The sequence below is a fragment of the Dysidea avara genome, chromosome 1, assembly GCF_963678975.1.
Source record: "Dysidea avara chromosome 1, odDysAvar1.4, whole genome shotgun sequence".
NCBI classification, from domain to species: domain Eukaryota; kingdom Metazoa; phylum Porifera; class Demospongiae; order Dictyoceratida; family Dysideidae; genus Dysidea; species Dysidea avara.
In genome coordinates this window covers 16,756,046-16,774,875 of record NC_089272.1, presented here as the reverse complement: position 1 = coordinate 16,774,875, position 18,830 = coordinate 16,756,046, and the positions used below count along the sequence as shown (strand labels likewise).

The following is an 18,830-nucleotide window of genomic DNA, read 5'->3' as shown; positions in this document are numbered from 1 at the left end:
GTTCTTGGTGAAAAATTGAATCTGCTGACATGGATGATAAGACCAGTTTTCCCAGCCTGGGTCACATATGTGCATGCAAACTGCAAAATATAATATTTTCTTCATCCACTTAGCTGTTCTGTGAGATGTATACAAACAATATAGCACAGAACACCAGTGTTGTGAGGTGTTACTTAATTGTCACTTTCACATTAGCTGAGATATTGAAGTTGTCTCTCAAAACACATAGTGAAGGCAATGCATATACACTCTAACCCTTCTCTATTATGGATTCTTGCAGTTACTAATATTCTGTTATTCAGCTGATCAGATACAGTACTCATTTACAAGCAACCCTAAAGTATAACAACAAAGTTATGGTGCTGGTGTTCCTTCCCAAAATGACTATGTCAAAGTTCTATTTTCTACAAGAGTATTATTTTGTTCTTTCTCTTCATATAATGACTGTTACAGAATCAATAGGATATATAACTGTATTACAGTACATGATGATATTTTTATTATGCATGGCAATTCCACAGTGCCTTAAGAATTGCACATGTGTAGTATTTAATCATCATATCCAAATACTCCGTTATATCACACATTACAGTAGACCCTCAGTTATCCAACCCTTGTTTATCCTTGTTTATCTGAAATTGGGAATGACTGTTTTATTAGAGTATTTTGAGTACAAGGGTATGTTTTATTAGAGTATTTCAGCAGTGCTCTGTATATCAATGTATGGGCTTCAGTTATCCAAACAAATTCACTTATCTGAACTGTTGCCTGAGACACAATGGGGTTCCAATAACTGAGGGTCTACTGTACCTTGAATTGTGATCCAGAAACTGAGATGTTGTTGTACACTCTGCTCTAATTATATGTAAATTTCCTGTTAGATTGAGCAAAGCATTCTAACACCAGAGATTCAGTCCAGTAAATGTTATAATTACAGAGTCAGAACATCTGGATCCTAAAACTGTTTACACAGATGTTTGCTATACATAACTTATTTCATCTCTTTTCTTCATGCTTGATATAATTATGCATAATAATTATGACTACAGTGTTATAATTTACAGTAATAATTTGTCTCACGGGTTAGCAGTGATCGCTGAATGTCAGATACTTGGGCACATCCTGCAAAAAAAAGCAAAAACACTGTATTTCACAGTATGAACAAATATACTATATTTCACATTATAAACACCCTATGAATTGCTCTAATAGAGCACACAGTAGCTATAATGTATAATGTTTCTGTTTAATGATTGTTTAGTGGATAATTGCATCAGTTCTATGAACTGTTTTTCAGCAGTGCTGTTGACAAAATACTTTACCTGAACAGTTACGTACCAAAATAATAACAGTTTGGGATCTGTTCATGGATGTTTGTGCATGGACAGAAAAATAACGTCCAGTGCTAAACATGAATTACATAGTAGATAGTGTAGGCCACCCTTGTACCTAATATCACCAGTTTAACAACATATTGTTGACATTAAAAATTACATGATTATACAGACTGAAGTATACAGAAAGTGTTACATGAGGTAACAGTTTTTACGTAGCTTGTTGTCCTCCTTCTATTGCTTCAATCCACAGTGGCAGATCCAGACGGGTTTCTGGGGCTTTGACAGAAACCCCCTTTAAGTTTAGCTCAGTGGTCAGTCCAAATACATAAACAATGTTGCACTGACAATTTGTCATAGCAAACAACTATATACCACTGTATTTCAGTAGCATGCATGCAGTTGCACTAGACTAACACCATATATAGCTATTAAACCCTTAGCAACACTTCACTTTTCATCTCCAACTGCATTTAAAACAATCTAGGTACTCTAATAGAGCAGTCAGGTAACTACTCTAATAGAGCAATCAAAGCTACAGCTTGTCGTCACCATAATTTTTTACCCTATAGTTAGCTATAGTATTTACAGTTTAAAGCATTGGATAATTGCTAACTAAAAAATAGCCTAAAAATCCGATCTCAGAGCTTCTAAAATCTCAACATTTTCTGGAAAAAATGTCACCAGATGCCTTATTCAGCTATACCAACTTTCAGAAGCCCCCTTTTAAAAATCCTAGATCCGCCACTGATCCATATTTTAATCATCTTTAATCCTACATGGTCATAATAGTATTGCTACTAATTGTGTATGTTGTTTCTTGGGTATTATTGTTACGTATGTTACATAGTTTTTCTAAGGTGATTCCATGAGGATGCACACTTTAAGTTTACTAACTTATTGGCTTGTAAGAACCACTTAAGGTCACTATTCTGCATTAGTTCTAGTATCATTAATGGAGAGTTTAAAGCTTACACTAAGACTAGAATAGAACCCTTCAGCTATAGCCTGCCTGTATATACCATTTTGGATGAAACTAACATTTTAGGGCATGCCGGCATGTTAAAAAAATTATTGTCTATAGCTATTGAAGCTGCATATGAGGCGTGAAACATGCAGCTAGTAGTTCCTGATCACTGTCCAAGCCTATATATCCAAGCATATTAATAGTTTTCACCATTGGTAGAACAGCTGTCTAACCCATACTCCAGCCTAAATCAGAGTGTAGAGATTAAATCATGTTTTATTATAGAACTGAGAAAACTATAGCCAATTGTTCAGTTGGTGTGTCATAGCCTCTGGAAAGTGGAGATGGTAAATTGAGCATTACAAGTTACACCTTAATGATATCCTATCACATACTGCTGGCAACTGCATGTGGATGACTACATGACACTAAGACATGTCATAGCGGTGACTGTTCTATTTGACTGACTGCTCTATTAGAGTATGTTTTGTTAATATTTTTGTAAGGGGGGATCGAAAGGGACACCAGTGCCTGGTACAACGCTTTACATGAATTAAGAACCACGTGCAAATGCAAAACAATGCAATGTTCAGAATTATATGTTTAAGAATAGGTCATGCATTACTCAAATTTTGCTTCACTACTTTAGGACTCATATTTTGTGGAGGGCAGAGCGTTTTGGTCAAGACGTTGAGCTAGTACTGACTGGGAAGTTGATAGTGGAGATTTCATTGGGGGACCAACTGCAGTAGGGCAGACCATCTGCAGCAATTTTACATGGTCTGGCCAGACTACTTGAGGCGCGGTAGTTGGTCCAGCCAGACCATATGTAGCGGGGGACCACCTGCAGTGTGACAGAACACCTGCATGAAATTAAGCAAAACTCAGTTTCTTCAGTTCCTTACAGTCTCCCAAGAAGTGACTATAATGGGATGAGAAAATCTATGGTTTTGGCAATGGAAGCAGTGAAGCAACTAAAAACAAGGAACGTACCAGTGTAAACCGGATTGCTAAGGAATATGATGTCAACACTCAAAAATCTGTTATTTGGAAGAATTCAGCACGGCATTACGCCAGGTCCTAAGCCTTACATGAAGAGATCTAATGGAATTCCTGGAAGTAGTATCAAGTGTTGGGTATAGTAAGGTACAGAAGCAAACAGCTGTGGTGAAAAAAAAAAACAGCTCATGCAAATTGTAGCCTTCTCTGTGTCAAATACCAAAAGGGCCACTTTATCTGTAGTAAATGAAATGATAGTATCACTGGAATTGATCACTGAGGTATGGCTTTCTTGTTGAATTGTTCACTCTTGGATTAAAGGGGTACACTTAAAACCACTGAATATGTTAGTTGGGACTATTGTCCTTAGAACAGATCACTGAAATAATATTTGGTGATGACCCTACCTTGGAAATACTTGTGACAAACATTGTCCCCCTTTTGTCCACTCCACATTAAGATTCTTGGCATCTAATATAACAAACCGGCGGGGGGGAAGTGCGCCTTATTGTATTAAATGCACCCTACTGTGGTAACTTAAGATTTGTTACCTGATGTGGCATATCTAGATCTGACTTTCTTCTCGCCTTTCTTTGTTAGCATTTGAGGAACTTGATGACCAAGTACAATAATATCCCTGTTTAGGACCTTTAGCTTTACAAAATAGTTATCTAAGGATTTGTCACCTTTCATTGTATCCATTCTAACAAAACCTGTCAGATCACCTTATTCAAAACAAATTGTGGTTGTCTTTCAAGGAAGCATCTGAGTCAGCCATTAGCTCAAGATATGCAGCTTGATCCAAGTTAACTACCCAGAATGTGATGATTCATTGTTTAGTGTATGGTTGGGAGATATTTAATTTGTGATATGCGATTATTTCATGAGCTATTTAATCCAATTAGTGCAATATTGCATTTGAAAATTGAAATACAACTACAAAGTTTGGAAAGTCAGTAATGTTAATATGAGTGTTTGTTTTCACTGAGAATTACATTACAAACAAAGCTTTTCTGTTAATAAGATAACCTATTGACATGGGTAGCGATAGTATACACAAACTGTATCAAATATGAGGCCCAGAATAGACACAAATTAGATGATAAGTGTGATAATTATTGCAAAACATGATAAATATCGCCTATGCGGTAATATTGTGAAGCCTATTATGTTCAATAATTGCATTGCAGGCAATTGATTAAGTGATATTGGCAATTTAGTGACATTATGATTTTGATTATAAATACTGAAAAGTACAGTTATAAAGGGAAGTTACAAATCACCAAATAAGATTAAATTATAAAAATCTTCCAGAGATTGAGATTCTATAGTGTCAATGGGTAGGTTATTCCAATCACGGATAGATCTGGGATAGTAGCTGAATTTATAGTGATTTGTTCTACTAAAAGGGATCTCAAAATGGAGAGGGTGGTGGTGGCGGGTGAGATAAGTGGTGTTTGAAAAGTAGCCAGGAATTTTAAGAACTGATGATGAGTAAATGATGTAGAATAATTTTAATCTTGTTATATATTATATCGCTGATGTTTGAGAGAATGCCATTGTAAATCTGTAAACATAGCTGAAACACTGCTGTCAGTTGTATATGTGACTGGATCTTGAAAAACCTACCTTTTGGACACAAGCAAACTTTGTAGGAAAACTCAAATGAAAAATTTCAACAATTTTTTAAAATAATTTTTTTTGCACATTCGGATAAAGCAACTATTGAACCTTCTTGCTGTAAAGTTTCATCTAATCCAAAACAGCCAAGCTGTAAAAAAAGTGTGCGGCCCTCAAAAAGGTTATGGTGAAAAAAGATCTGAAATCCAAGGTGGCGGCCAAGAAATGGCTGTGATGGTAGGTTAATGGTAAAAATTTTAATAACGACAATTCAGGTGAATTTTAGTGCCGCTTGGTCAATTGGTACAAAATTCACCTGAATTGTCGTTATTAAAACTTTTACCATTAACCTACCATCACAGCCATTTCTTGGCCGCCACCTTGGATTTCAGATCTTTTTTCACCACAACCTTTTTGAGGGCCGCACACTTTTTTTTACAGTTTGGCGGTTTTGGATTAGATTTCACTTCTTTTTGTATTTGCATACCCCAAATAGGCCGGCTTTGGGACTTTTTAACCTATATTTTTTTCTTTGCCACAGGAAGAAGAAAAGATGAAGCAGATGTACTTTAGATATTTCTGATTTTATCAGTAAATGTACAAATTATATATATAAATACATATATTTATCACATAACTCTCATGGTGGTTTCTTTGTAACTGAACACTCTACAAGGTGACTTCTTCTAGCTGCTCTCTCTACAGGGTGAATTGTTTGTAGCTGAACGATCTACAAGGTAACTTCTTCTAGCTGCTCTCTCTACAGGGTGAATTGTTTGTAGCTGAACGATCTACAAGGTAACTTCTTCTAGCTGATCTCTCTACAGGGTGATTTGTTTGTAGCTGAACTATCTACAAGGTAACTTCTTCTAGCTGATCTTTCTACAGGGTGATTTGTTTGTAGCTGAATTCTGTACAGGTGATTTGTTTGCAGCTGAGCTCTTTACAGAATGGTTTCTTTGTAGCTGAACTCTCTACAAGGTAACTTCTTCTAACTGATCTTTCTACAGGGCAATTTGTTTGTGGCTGAATTTTTTACAGGGTGATTTCTTTGCAGCTGAACTCTCTACAAGGTAATTTCTTCTAGCTGATCTTTCTACAGGGTGATTTGTTTGTAGCTGAATTCTGTACAGGTGATTTGTTTGCAGCTGAGCCCTTTACAGAATGGTTTCTTTGTAGCTGAACTCTCTACAAGGTAACTTCTTCTAGCTGAACTCTCTACATGGTGGTTTGTTTGTAGCTGAACTCTCTACAAGGTGACTTCTTCTAACTGATCTTTCAACAGAGTGATTTGTTTGTAGCTGAACTATCTACAAGGTAACATCTTCTAGCTGATCTCTCTACAGGGTGATTTGTTTGAAGCTGAATTCTGTACAGGTGATTTGTTTGCAGCTGAGCCCTTTACAGAATGGTTTCTTTGTAGCTGAACTCTCTACAAGGTAACTTCTTCTAGCTGAACTCTCTACATGGTGGTTTGTTTGTAGCTGAACTCTCTACAAGGTGACTTCTTCTAACTGATCTTTCAACAGAGTGATTTGTTTGTAGCTGAACTATCTACAAGGTAACATCTTCTAGCTGATCTCTCTACAGGGTGATTTGTTTGAAGCTGAATTCTGTACAGGTGATTTGTTTGCAGCTGAGCCCTTTACAGAATGGTTTCTTTGTAGCTGAACTCTCTACAAGGTAACTTCTTCTAGCTGAACTCTCTACATGGTGGTTTGTTTGTAGCTGAACTCTCTACAAGGTGACTTCTTCTAGCTGATCTTTCAACAGAGTGATTTGTTTGTAGCTGAACTATCTACAAGATAACTTCTTCTAGCTGATCTCTCTACAGGGTGATTTGTTTGTAGCTAAATTCTGTACAGGTGATTTGTTTGCAGCTGAGCTCTTTACAGAATGGTTTCTTAGTAGCTGAACTCTCTACGAGGTAACTTCTTATAACTGATCTTTCTACAGGGCAATTTGCTTGTGGCTGAATTTTCTACAGGGTGATTTCTTTGCAGTTGAACTCTCTACATGGTGGTTTCTTTGTAGCTGAGCTCTCTACAAGGTAATTTCTTCTAGCTGATCTCTCTACAGGGTGATTTGTTTGTAGCTGAACTCTCTACAAGGTAACTTCTTCTAGCTTATCTATCTACAGGGTGATTTGTTTGTAGTTGAATTCTGTACAGGTGATTTGTTTGCAGCTGAGTTCTTTGCAGAATGCTTTCTTTGTATCTGAACTCTCTACAAGGTAACTTCTTCTAGCTGATGTCTCTACAGAGTCACTAGTTTATAGCTGAACTCTCTACATGGTGGTTTCTTTGTAACTGAACTCTCTACAAGGTGACTTCTTCTAGCTGATCTTTCTACAGAGTGATTTGTTTGTAGCTGAACTCTCTACAAGGAAACTTTTTCTATAGCTGATCTCTCTACAGGGAGATTTGTTTGTAGCTGAACTCTCTACAGGTGATTTGTTTGCAGCTGAACTCTCTACATGATGGTTTCTTTGTAGCTGAACTCTCTACAAGGTAACTTCTTCTAGCTGATCTCTCTACAGGGTGATTTGTTTGTAACTGAACTATCTACAGGTGATTTGTTTGCAGCTGAACTCTCTACATGATGGTTTCTTTGTAGCTGAACTCTCTACAAGGTAACTTAGTCTAGCTGATCTCTCTACAGGGTTATTTGTTGGTAGCTGAATTCTGTATATAGGTGATTTATTTGCAGCTGAGCTCTTTACAGAATGGTTTCTTTGTAGCTGAACTGTTTACAAGGTGACTTCTTCTAGCTGATCTTTCTACAGGGTGATTTGTTTGCAGCTGAACTACCTACAAGGTAACATCTTATAGCTGATCTCTCGACAGGGTGATTTGTTTGTAGCTGAACTATCTACAAGATAACTTCTTCTAGCTGATCTCTCTACAGGGTGATTTGTTTGTAGCTGAATTCTGTATAGGTGATTTGTTTGCAGCCGAACTCTCTACAAGGTAACTTCTTCTAGCTGATGTCTCTACAGGGTCACTAGTTTGTAGCTGAATTCTCTACATGGTGGTTTCTTTGTAACTGAACTCTCTACAAGGTAACTTCTTCTAGCTTATCTCTCTACAGGGTAATTTGTTTGTACGTAGCTGAATTCTGTACAGGTTATTTGTTTGCAGCTGAGCTCTTTACAGAATGGTTTCTTTGTAGCTGAACTCTCTACAAGGTAACTTCTTCTAGCTGATCTCTCTACAGGGAGATTTGTTTGTAGCTGAACTCTCTACAGGTGATTTGTTTGCAGCTGAACTCTCTACATGATGGTTTCTTTGTAGCTGAACTCTCTACAAGGTAACTTCTTCTAGCTGATCTCTCTACAGGGAGATTTGTTTGTAGCTGAACTCTCTACAGGTGATTTATTTGCAGCTGAGCTCTTTACAGAATGGTTTCTTTGTAGCGGAACTCTCTACAAGGTGACTTCTTCTAGCTGAACTCTCTACATGGTGTTTGTTTGTAGCTGAACTCTCTACAAGGTGACTTCTTCTAGCTGATCTTTCTACAGGGTGATTTGTTTGCAGCTGAACTACCTACAAGGTAACATCTTTTAGCTGATCTCTCGACAGGGTGATTTGTTTGTAGCTGAACTATCTACAAGATAACTTCTTCTAGCTGATCTCTCTACAGGGTGATTTGTTTGTAGCTGAATTCTGTATAGGTGATTTGTTTGCAGCCGAACTCTCTACAAGGTAACTTCTTCTAGCTGATGTCTCTACAGGGTCACTAGTTTGTAGCTGAATTCTCTACATGGTGGTTTCTTAGTAACTGAACTCTCTACAAGGTAACTTCTTCTAGCTGATCTCTCTACAGGGTAATTTGTTTGTACGTAGCTGAATTCTGTACAGGTGATTTGTTTGCAGCTGAGCTCTTTACAGAATGGTTTCTTTGTAGCTGAACTCTCTACAAGGTAACTTCTTCTAGCTGATCTCTCTACAGGGAGATTTGTTTGTAGCTGAACTCTCTACAGGTGATTTGTTTGCAGCTGAACTCTCTACATGATGGTTTCTTTTTAGCTGAACTCTCTACAAGGTAACTTCTTCTAGCTGATCTCTCTACAGGGAAATTTGTTTGTAGCTGATCTCTCTACATGATGGTTTCTTTGTAGTTGAACTCTCTGCAAGTTAACTTCTTCTATTGATATCTCTTCAGGACGATTTGTTTGTAGCTGAATTCTCTACATGGTGGTCTTTTTGTAACTGAACTCTCTACAAGGTAACTTCTTCTAGCTGATCTTTCTACAGGGTGATTTGTTTGTAGCTGAACTCTCTACAAGGTGACTTCTTCTAGCTGATCTTTCTACAGGGTGATTTGTTTGTAGCTGAACTCACTACAAGGAAACTTCTTCTAGCTAATCTCTCTATAGGTGATTTGTTTGCAGCTGAACTCTCTACGTGAAGGTTTCTTTTTAGCTGAACTCTCTACAAGGTAACTTCTTCTAGCTGATCTCTCTACAGGGAGATTTGTTTGTAGCTGATCTCTCTACATGATGGTTTTTTTGTAGCTGAACTCTCTGCAAGGTAACTTCTTCTATTGATCTCTCTACAGGGCGATTTGTTTGTAGCTGAACTCTCTACAGGGTGGTTTCTTTGTAGCTGAACTCTACAAGGTGATTTCTTCTAGCTGAACTATCTCTTTCCATAGTTGCATGAACTCCCTACTTCTAGCTGATCTCTCTACAGGGTGAATTGTTTGTAGCTGATCTCTCTACAGGGTGACTTGTTTGTAGCCAATCTCTATACAGGTTACTTGTTTCTAGCTGATCTCTTGAATTCTCTTCAGGGTGACTGCTCTATTAGGATGACTACTCTATTAGAGTATCTCGATCTCGCACTTGCTACACCAAGTTGGATTTCGTGTTATAACTCCGTGGCTTTAAGTCTGATTCTCCTACACCATTGATGAGCCTTTCTAAGATGATTACTCCATCTGTACAGCAATTTTCAAAGCATTAGCCCAAGCGGTTTATCTGGTAGGCGTGGCAAACAGTCGTTTTTTTTATTAGCTAATCTCGATTGCGTAATTGTTACACACTGTTGGTTTTTTCGTTGTATCTTCCTGATTTTTAGCTCGATTCCTTTCAAACCACAAAAGGTTTGAGGTTTAATAGTTAACCTATTCACCCACCGATTTTCAGCTTCTTCCCATACGCGGTTTACCCTGTAGGCGTGACAACATATTGGTGTTATTTTTAGTGAATAATCGCTCATAACTCTTTGCCTGTTTATCGTATTCCAGCCAAAGTTGGTGCCGAGATGCGCCTTTATACCCCCCTTCTGTGTGCCAAATTTCAAGGCAATCGGATATGGCGTTCGCGTTTTATAGCAGTTTTTGTAAGTGTACGAAAAGCGGAAGAAAAATAATAATAATAAAAAAACCAAGAAACTAAGCAGTCGCATATCTCGGGAACTTCTGAAGCGATTTCGCTCAAATTTGGAATGTGGAGTGCTGAAGTTGGAGGGAGTGTCCACAGCAAAAATCGTCTTGTTTCATCAAGGCAGCACAGAGCTACGGAGGTGCGAAAATTGTGTTTTCTTTCTTCCTGTCAATATACTCACGGGGGTTGCGCGCCGGCTTCTTGGGCCGCACGACACACTACCGTGTGTCTTGATACCCATAGTTTCTTTTTCCTAGAAGATATGGATGATTATATCAGACCATGTAGTAATTTCACATGCGTGGAACAACAATTATAACTTACAAATAGGGTGATTTGTTCAGGTGCTGGAATGGCTAAAACTTATTCTAAGACAAATGATACATGGCATTTAATTGCAGAAAAGTACCAAGAATACTTCATTAAAAGTAACACAGACGATTCTGTTCCCCCGTCACTAAACAGTATAACTATACTATCTCTTCTGGTGTCACTCTTGTTCATGCTAATGCCATCACCCTTCAAAATAGGTTAAACATTCATTTTAACACCAAAGATGTCTGTTTCACCCTCTAGTACTCTAAATATAGTCAAAAAACCGGCACAGTTTCAAAATACACCATGCCAGGATCACCACTCAGCACATACAGTACACCAAGCTCTCAGAAAACAAATGTAATTTCTATCCTGTAGTTCCTGAGAAGAAGAAAAGTTCTAGAACATTGGGTCTTAACCAGTGTAGAAGGACTATCACTGTGAGAGAGAAGGAAGGGAGTAGAAAAAAACAAGAGGGGTTAAGCAAACAAAAACACAGACTGTCTGGCTAAGCAAAAAGTAAAATATAAAGCTAGCAAAGCAGATAACAATGGTAAGAAGAAATCTGCAACTCATTGCACCATTGATCTAGCACAGGCACAGCAGGTGTTGATACTGATCATGCATGAATACTGTGAGTGTATAGAGAATATGGAGAAGCTGAGAATGGTGTGGTCAGTGGATTCATGGAAACTGTGTTGAATAAAGAAATAACTGCTACTGAAAAATATGGTACTGTATTTGTATATACATTAATTTTCTTAAATGATTTCTCTGTGCAACATAGGTAGCTTAGTGACAGGTAGGAGTACTTATACGTGATCTGTGATGATCTACATATTAACTGCAAAGTTGATTTTCATGACAGCAGGTGATATAGGCTAGTATACATCTACAAATTAAAGTATATATATCCCTAGAAAAGTAAGTGAGGCACAACTGACTTTTCTATTATAGAATAAGGGAAAGTGTGATGGCTCTTAGAATCCATCATCACCGCTCTATTAGAGCAGCTTTTATTTTCATGGTACCACATTCTTTTCATTCAAGTTTACTACCTATTTTAGTCAAAGGGTCTGTACCAATAGCCTCAAAGTGTTTACATACGTAAGAGGTTAGAGAGAAATATTGCTTTGCTACATTTCATGATGCTTGATGCAAGGCTTCATGTCTGTTTGAAATTAATAGCTTCATTGCTAAAGCTAGTGTCAATGCAGACTTGGAAACTTTGACATCAACTTCAACAACAGCATAGTTTAATGTGAGATCAAATTAAAGTTAATAGTTGTGTATAGTAGCAAAAAAGAGTTTTGCATGATTTCGCATGCAAAATTTACTTACAATTAAAGAAGAATTATAGTATACACATATCCGTAATAGCTAAACAACTCATACCAGACAGAGCCATTGCAAGTTTGAATTCTTCTTTTATGATATTTAGTACCTCCTCCACACCAGTTTGTCCCTAAAACTCAAACAACTATAATACATGTGTACACATGTACTTGTATATCACTCACCTGATAAGCTAATCCCCACAATACTGGTCGACCAATGAACACTGCTTTAGCTCCAAGTGCTAATGCTTTTAACACATCAGTACCTTGTCTTACTCCTCCATCAAGATACACCTCTACCCTACCCTCTACTGCCTCCACTACTTCTCCCAGTGCATCAATCTGTATGTGAACCATACAATGGTAAATATACTACTAATTAAACACAACGTACAGTTGCTAACACTCCATCTAACTGCCTACCACCATGATTGGACACTATTATCCCATCCACTCCATGTTGTACAGCCAACTTGGCATCTTCACCAGTGAGAACACCCTTCACTATCACTGGTAGTTTAGTAAAGCTCTTCACCCATGTGATAGTATCCCATGTTAACTTCTTCTCTGTCAGGACTTGTGTAGATTTATGCAACCCAGACTCTGGCTGTTGTTGTGTTAAAACTGAACTCTGCACACTTTGTAAAGTGTCTGTGCTAACATTAGCAAGTTTTAAGTGGCTTGGTACATTAAATCTATTTCTATCATCAGCCAGCCTTTTACCCACCCTCTGTGAGTCTACAGTAACCACTAGTGCCTTATATCCAGCTTGTTCAACTCGTCGAATCAAATCCATATTGAATTGTTTATCTTTGAAGATATACAGTTGAAACCATCTTAGTCCACTACCATTAGCTTGTGCTACTTCTTCTATGGAAGTTGAAGTCCATGTACTCAGTATCATACAAGTGTTCATTGATGAGGAAGCTATACAATAAATGACATGAAATAAGACAATGGGTATATACTTACGGGTATGCAGTTAGATTTGCAAACTGTGTTTGTTAGCAGTGGTATGGAAGGATTTTGATGGTTTTAGATAGTCATTCCCTGAGATAGTTTATTCTAAAAGATCAGTCAAATAACTATTGAAAACAAATATGCATAATTGAATGCATAATAACTATCTTAGTTGCTCAGTGATGCAATCCTTGTGACACAGATACAAAATAACTCATACATGATATGTAATGTGTATGCAGTTATGGTATTTTGAAACTTCTATATAAAATGTCATTGTTTCCTGGAAATAGGGGAACGCTTCCTACCTTTGTAATTGTGCGCACCCAAGTGATCATTTAGCTAAATATATAATTACTTTTCAAAACCCTTTTTTATTTGCAACTGTTAAGAGAATACCATTTTTAATTTATGCTGTAATAGGACTGTATAATTATCTAGAGTGCTGTGAAGATTTATTACTAGAATCACATAAATTGAAAGAATTATAAACTGCATAGCATACAAGTAAACTCACATACCCACTGGAAACAAGCAATAATATCATTTTGCTGCTCAGCCATTCATATCAAGAAAATGCACTCAATCTTTTAAGCATTGTTATGCAAAGATGTGGCTATTTGGGAAATACTACAGCTTCTATAGTTATCTCGTTGTCACCATTACAACATCAAAAACTTTGTAAACACTATTGCATTTACACAAAGTATAGTACATGCAAAATGTATAGTAACAACCTCTAGCAGTTGCCACTTCCCCTTCAGGATGGGCCATCTTCTGCACAGCAGTAGGAGCAATACCAATGGGAAAGTCTATCTCATTTCCCATAATAGTAGTCTTCATGTTAACATTTGAAACATCTCTTAACATTCTTGGTCTAAGTCGATACCTATATAATATATTTCACTGCATCAATAAATGCTGCCCAATATAAGAGATACATTCAAAAGCTTGAAAAGTAATAAAAAACAGCTAAATTAAACATTGAGTGTTATAGCTTCAGTACAGTCAAACCTCTATAATCTGACACTCATTGGGATAAGAAAATTGTGTGTCAGATTAGCAAGGATGTCAGATTATTGAGATAATAAAAGACTTTTAATTTTGATATACAAAGCAATGTCAGATTCTTGCGTGCTCAAACTGCTTCAATATTCAGTGATCAGACTATCAGTAAGTGTCTATGTAATATCTAATCATAGAACAAACTGGTAGGATTAGTCTGGATAGTTTTAGTGATTTACACACATGATCAATTGAGTTGTATGAACGGGGTTGCTTTTGTAACATTCCTTACATAACTTCTCTGTATAACTGAATTTGAATTTCCTAATTATGAACAAAACTATGCAGTATGACTCGTACAGTACAGTTATGTAGCTAATTGGAAAATATGGTACGCAGCAGCATTTTGATCTTCCCATGCAAAGTACAATATAAACTTTCTAAGTGATCTGCACTGATCAAGACTTGTAGGGATCAGTGACAGTCATAAGTAGTCCAGTAATGAGCCAATTGTCATATAGAATGGCATAATGGACCATGTGTATTTTATCTGCAAAATTCCTAGCAGGCCATGCATAAGATGGTACTGAATATGCTAGTTTTCATTACAATCAACAACTGTGGAGGATTCTCAATAGTGTTATGTGTGGTGACTGTTCCATTAGAGTATTTGACTGACTGCTCTATTAGAGTATTTCAATCTTGTCTAAAGTTTTGTTTGTGGTGGACATGCCCCCTGTCCCCCCTCCCCACTTGGAACTGCATATACTCAAGAAGTTGTGATGTACATTATTACTGGAGGTTACTATTATTATGTGATTAGCCAGAAAAATACTGTACACCTGGAAATGTAATTTTCCTGGTTTTCACGGTTAGTAAAGCTACCGTGAAATTTTATCATGTGAAAATTTATGCATGTCAACACATGCAAGAAGAATCACTTTAGTCTTGATACTAGTGGATACCATCAACTAGTACAAGGATGATTAGTTTTCTGAATATCATTCACTTAGTCCTTAGTCATCATTCCCACAGCAAGATACATTTCCTGTAAGTGGGTGTGGCTTCATGCATATCAACAAATTTCAACTTATACATTAGTGTGGCCGCACATATGCTTACAAACAGTATCACATGTTCCTGATATTAAAGCGGGCATGGCTCATGAAAAAAGCTGGCCTACTACAAGACTAGACACAAAGAGATTGCCACTACTGTGCTATTTGGTTCAGAAATGTATTAGCAATCAGTATTATATACGCTTGCAGTAAAGATCACTGCAGACCCTTTGTGACTGTGTGGTAATCTTTGAATTGAGCAACAAAGATCCATGATTTTTATGTGAATTGTAAGCACAAAACTCTGGGCTAAGAGACATCTGTGAAATTTACAATGCAAAAATTCTGACAAACTGCGTAACCATAAAATATACCATACATACTATGAAAATTTATGGGTACATGGTAGTAACTGGAGGTTGAAACTAGTCCAGCTGGAGTGTAAGAGAAACATTTACCATTGCATGTTGCTGTTTGATATGCCACATCATTTCTACCAATTGTTGGAATGTATGAATGAGCTTGAAATTTAGTATGAGAAAGCTTCCTGGTGTTTGTAACAATAAAATATACCTATAAAATGCCTTTCACTGTAGTGTTGCTGACAATCTTTGTGTGGCAAAATATTTAAAATCTTGCCCTAAATGTTGGGTCAGATTACTCTCATGCTGTCCTACTGTAGTTCAACCCTGGTGTATACATATCACAGTCTTTTGGTGAATGAAACAGTATTGCAAATGATTGCACATAGGATCGCATCCTATATGAATACTAACTTGTACAAGACCACATAATGAAATGATGAGCAATACTACTAGGATACAGCAAAACCTGTCATTATTGGGGTTGACCATATTTCTGCTTTGGAAATAATATGTTAGGGATTTTCTTTATCAATATAATTATGGCGACTTTAGACAGGTAATCTTATTATACAATGACAAGGTTCCAACTAGTAAAGAAGTTTTAAACAACATATCAAAAATACAAACACTACTGGAAGAGTTCTCATGAAAACCCAATGAAAGCAATTTTGAAAACCCTCTGAAAATGTTGAAAATCCTTTGAAAAGTCAAAATCTCAATGGGTGGCCAAGAATTTCCATTACATTTTCACATACTAAACCTATGAAAATCCATTGAAACTTTACCAATGAATACTCCATGAAATTATTTTTCATAGAATTTTCATTGGTTGAATATTTATTGATTTGTCCAATGAAAATAGCGAGGAAAATACTATGAAAATAAAACTTCATTGGGGACACCAATGAAATTTTGATTTTTCATAGGTTTCTTTGAAAATTTCATTGGATTTCCATGCCAAATTTCCCAGTAGTGATAAGATACAATTCTATGAAGTCAATATTTATGCTGCTGTAACCTGAACTCACAGTACATGTACAACACATCACTATATCAGGAATACATCTTGTTAGCTGTATGTTATGGCAAGGGTACATACCTCTTAAATGCTTCCTTGTTATCCTTTAAAGTTTGTTCTTGGTTTGCACCAGAAGAGAAATTATCACAAATATTTCTGTCCAGTGTCTGGGAACAGTGCACCTCAAAGTCTTCCAAACACACTGGCTTGGACATTCTGTATCTGATTCAATATATGTACTATAAATCTGCAGTCAGTAGAGTATTGAGCTACCTAGCCTACAGTATAGACATTTAGCTACATGAAATCAACAAGTTTAAAACTAGCCAAACAAATTTCGTAGTTTACAGACTTTATACAGCTAGGGCCGCATGCTCTTTTACATAGAGAGGAAGGGTCTGGTCACTCAAGTGTCACAGAGTTGTAACAATGGAATGTCACAACTGAAGCAATGACATCACTGACAACAGTACTGAAAGTATCCAAGATACAATTAGAAAACATCACGAGTACATCAGTTCCGGTCCGATTATACCAACAACGCGATTTGATTGCATGGTGTTAACTGACTGTTTTCTACAACACGCTCAGTGTAAATTTTTGAATGCTGAAGTGCCCAAACCGTTCCGGCTTTAGGAGCGGGCGCCGTCAACGAACATAGAGCTTCGTACCGGTGGTAGCTAGCAGTATGGAGACTCTTCTCCGCTAAAAAAACCTGTTATCACTGATCGAGACGATTAGTTGTACGTAAGGTTGCACCCATCACTGACGTGTGACATTGTGGCTGCATCAGTGACGGCCACACCCCTAAACCGAAACTTTGCGAACCAGTCGCGACACCGGCCAAAAAACTATACGACAGGTACTGGAGTACTGCTACGTGAGACTCCCTAGTAGCTGGCTACCACTGTGACGGACGGTCCAGTCGGTCCGCCTAGGAAGGGCCTAGGAGGACACTGAGTTCAGTTATCAACATGCATTATTGAAATGGTTACTTACGTACGTTATAGCTAATACCAGTGATATAATTTAATTTTCTAATGAGATAACCTGCTCTGATCTAACAATATAGGGAGAAACAATGACGTCTATTCACCATGAGTGAGCTGCAAATACGTACATTACCGTAAATCGAATTCGATTGTGGGTTCTCATTGCAGTTTAACATACAGTATCTGTGTGGCCGGGCCTGCGAAAATAGGGGATGTGGGCAAGAACCTCAGTACTGCGTTCTGCATGAGGTTCTGCAACTTTTATTTTAAAAATAATGCTCTTCAGTCGGACTGGCTTCCTGTCATCCAATTGCAAATATGTGGTCATCTCTCTAATATAATAGCCAATCCTCATAGTTTCCTAAACCTGGGTATGTACTGTTGACATTAACAATGCACTGTCTCTAATGTTAGTTCTGTTTTCCCCTCACTTGTAGCCTGGAATTTTTGGAACATTTGATTTAATTTGAAACAGTTGTGGTAATGGATTTCCCCTTTAATTTTCATTGGCTTCAAGCCTGTGGCATGTGCAGATTGAACGATGTGTGTGTGTGTGTGTGTGCGCATTGTACTGTATCCATCAGTAGTAGCTAAGAATGTGGTTTATTTTTTATCCAGGGTGTTCAGGAGAAAGGTCTGCAACAGAGAACAATAGTGTTTAGTTGTGTCCGTGACCCAGAGTGGCTCAGAGACTCATTTATCTCTGTTGTTGTTGGTGGTGTTACACAAGCAAGATGTTTTGTATAAATTTGAACTGAATGTCATGCGTGTTGTGGGGGAGATACGTATTTTGGGTCACAAGCATTGAAAATAGTGATATGCTGACATTGAGAGGTGTCGCTGGGCAAAACAGAAATGCTAATAATTGGCATGGTGTTGTATTTGTGGAGCAATGCCTAATGCAGTGCTGGCCTCTGTACAGTTGTGATGATAATAATAATAATGCCTCAACCTATATGAATTATTTAATTTGATCACGCGATCTTGAGACTTTTCCCATGTGCATGTCGCTATGCACGACTGTACTGATATACGTGGGCTGGTAATAGGCAATGTTCATTGTTTTATCTTTTGTTTTCTTTCTTTTTTTATTTCGGGCAACTGAACTACTATCCTCTGAAAAATTAATGCATCAAATATTTACAGATAGCTACCTATCATTTGTTGGATTAAACTCGGGAAGCATAAGTCATCGAAAGCATTGGTGATATGAGCTCAAAGACCACAATAAAATCTTTTCTATATACACTACAGAGGATTTGTTGATTTACAATTTAATAGAACATTGACGGTCTGGTATGAGTGTAAGATGGGATTCTACTGTATTTTGTAATATAACAGCTGACATTTTTCATATGCACAGAATGCCTGTTATAATTTCAAAAATTGATTTGTAGGAAAGACTGATTTTAAAACCAGTGTGGAAATCACAGTAATAATTTTCCATTACAGTGGAACTTCTCTACAACAA

At 37.2% G+C, this 18,830-nt stretch overlaps 1 protein-coding gene across 2 annotated transcripts; it reads right to left on the bottom strand.

Moving 5' to 3' along the window:
• Positions 1-932: 932 nt before the first annotated feature.
• LOC136258218 (2-Hydroxyacid oxidase 1-like) lies at positions 933-17,976 on the bottom strand. 2 transcript variants are annotated; one of them, XM_066051557.1, is made up of 7 exons: positions 17,039-17,061; positions 16,449-16,640; positions 13,659-13,810; positions 12,356-12,888; positions 12,145-12,303; positions 12,020-12,089; positions 933-1,122 (listed from the first exon to the last, which is right to left on the bottom strand). In XM_066051557.1, exons 2-7 carry the CDS (start codon positions 16,580-16,582, stop codon positions 1,052-1,054), a joined length of 1,119 nt encoding a protein of 372 aa, XP_065907629.1. In that variant the 5' UTR covers positions 16,583-16,640; positions 17,039-17,061; the 3' UTR covers positions 933-1,051. The 2 variants fall into 2 exon arrangements, with proteins under 2 accessions (XP_065907629.1, XP_065907621.1); XM_066051549.1 differs by lacking the exon at positions 17,039-17,061 and adding an exon at positions 17,418-17,976 and having other exon boundaries at positions 934-1,122; positions 16,449-16,645.
• Positions 17,977-18,830: the final 854 nt, after the last annotated feature.

Bases quoted from the DNA above. Each gene is read 5' to 3' on its own strand.
- LOC136258218 (XM_066051549.1), bottom strand. From the start codon at position 16,582: ATGTCCAAGCCAGTGTGTTTGGAAGACTTTGAGGTGCACTGTTCCCAG. The intron at 12,889-13,658 runs GTTGTTACTATA...TTTATTGTATAG, and splicing joins GGAAGTGGCAACTGCTAGAG to CTTCCTCATCAATGAACACT. The intron at 12,090-12,144 runs GTGAGTGATATA...TTTGAGTTTTAG, and splicing joins TGTGGGGATTAGCTTATCAG to GGACAAACTGGTGTGGAGGA.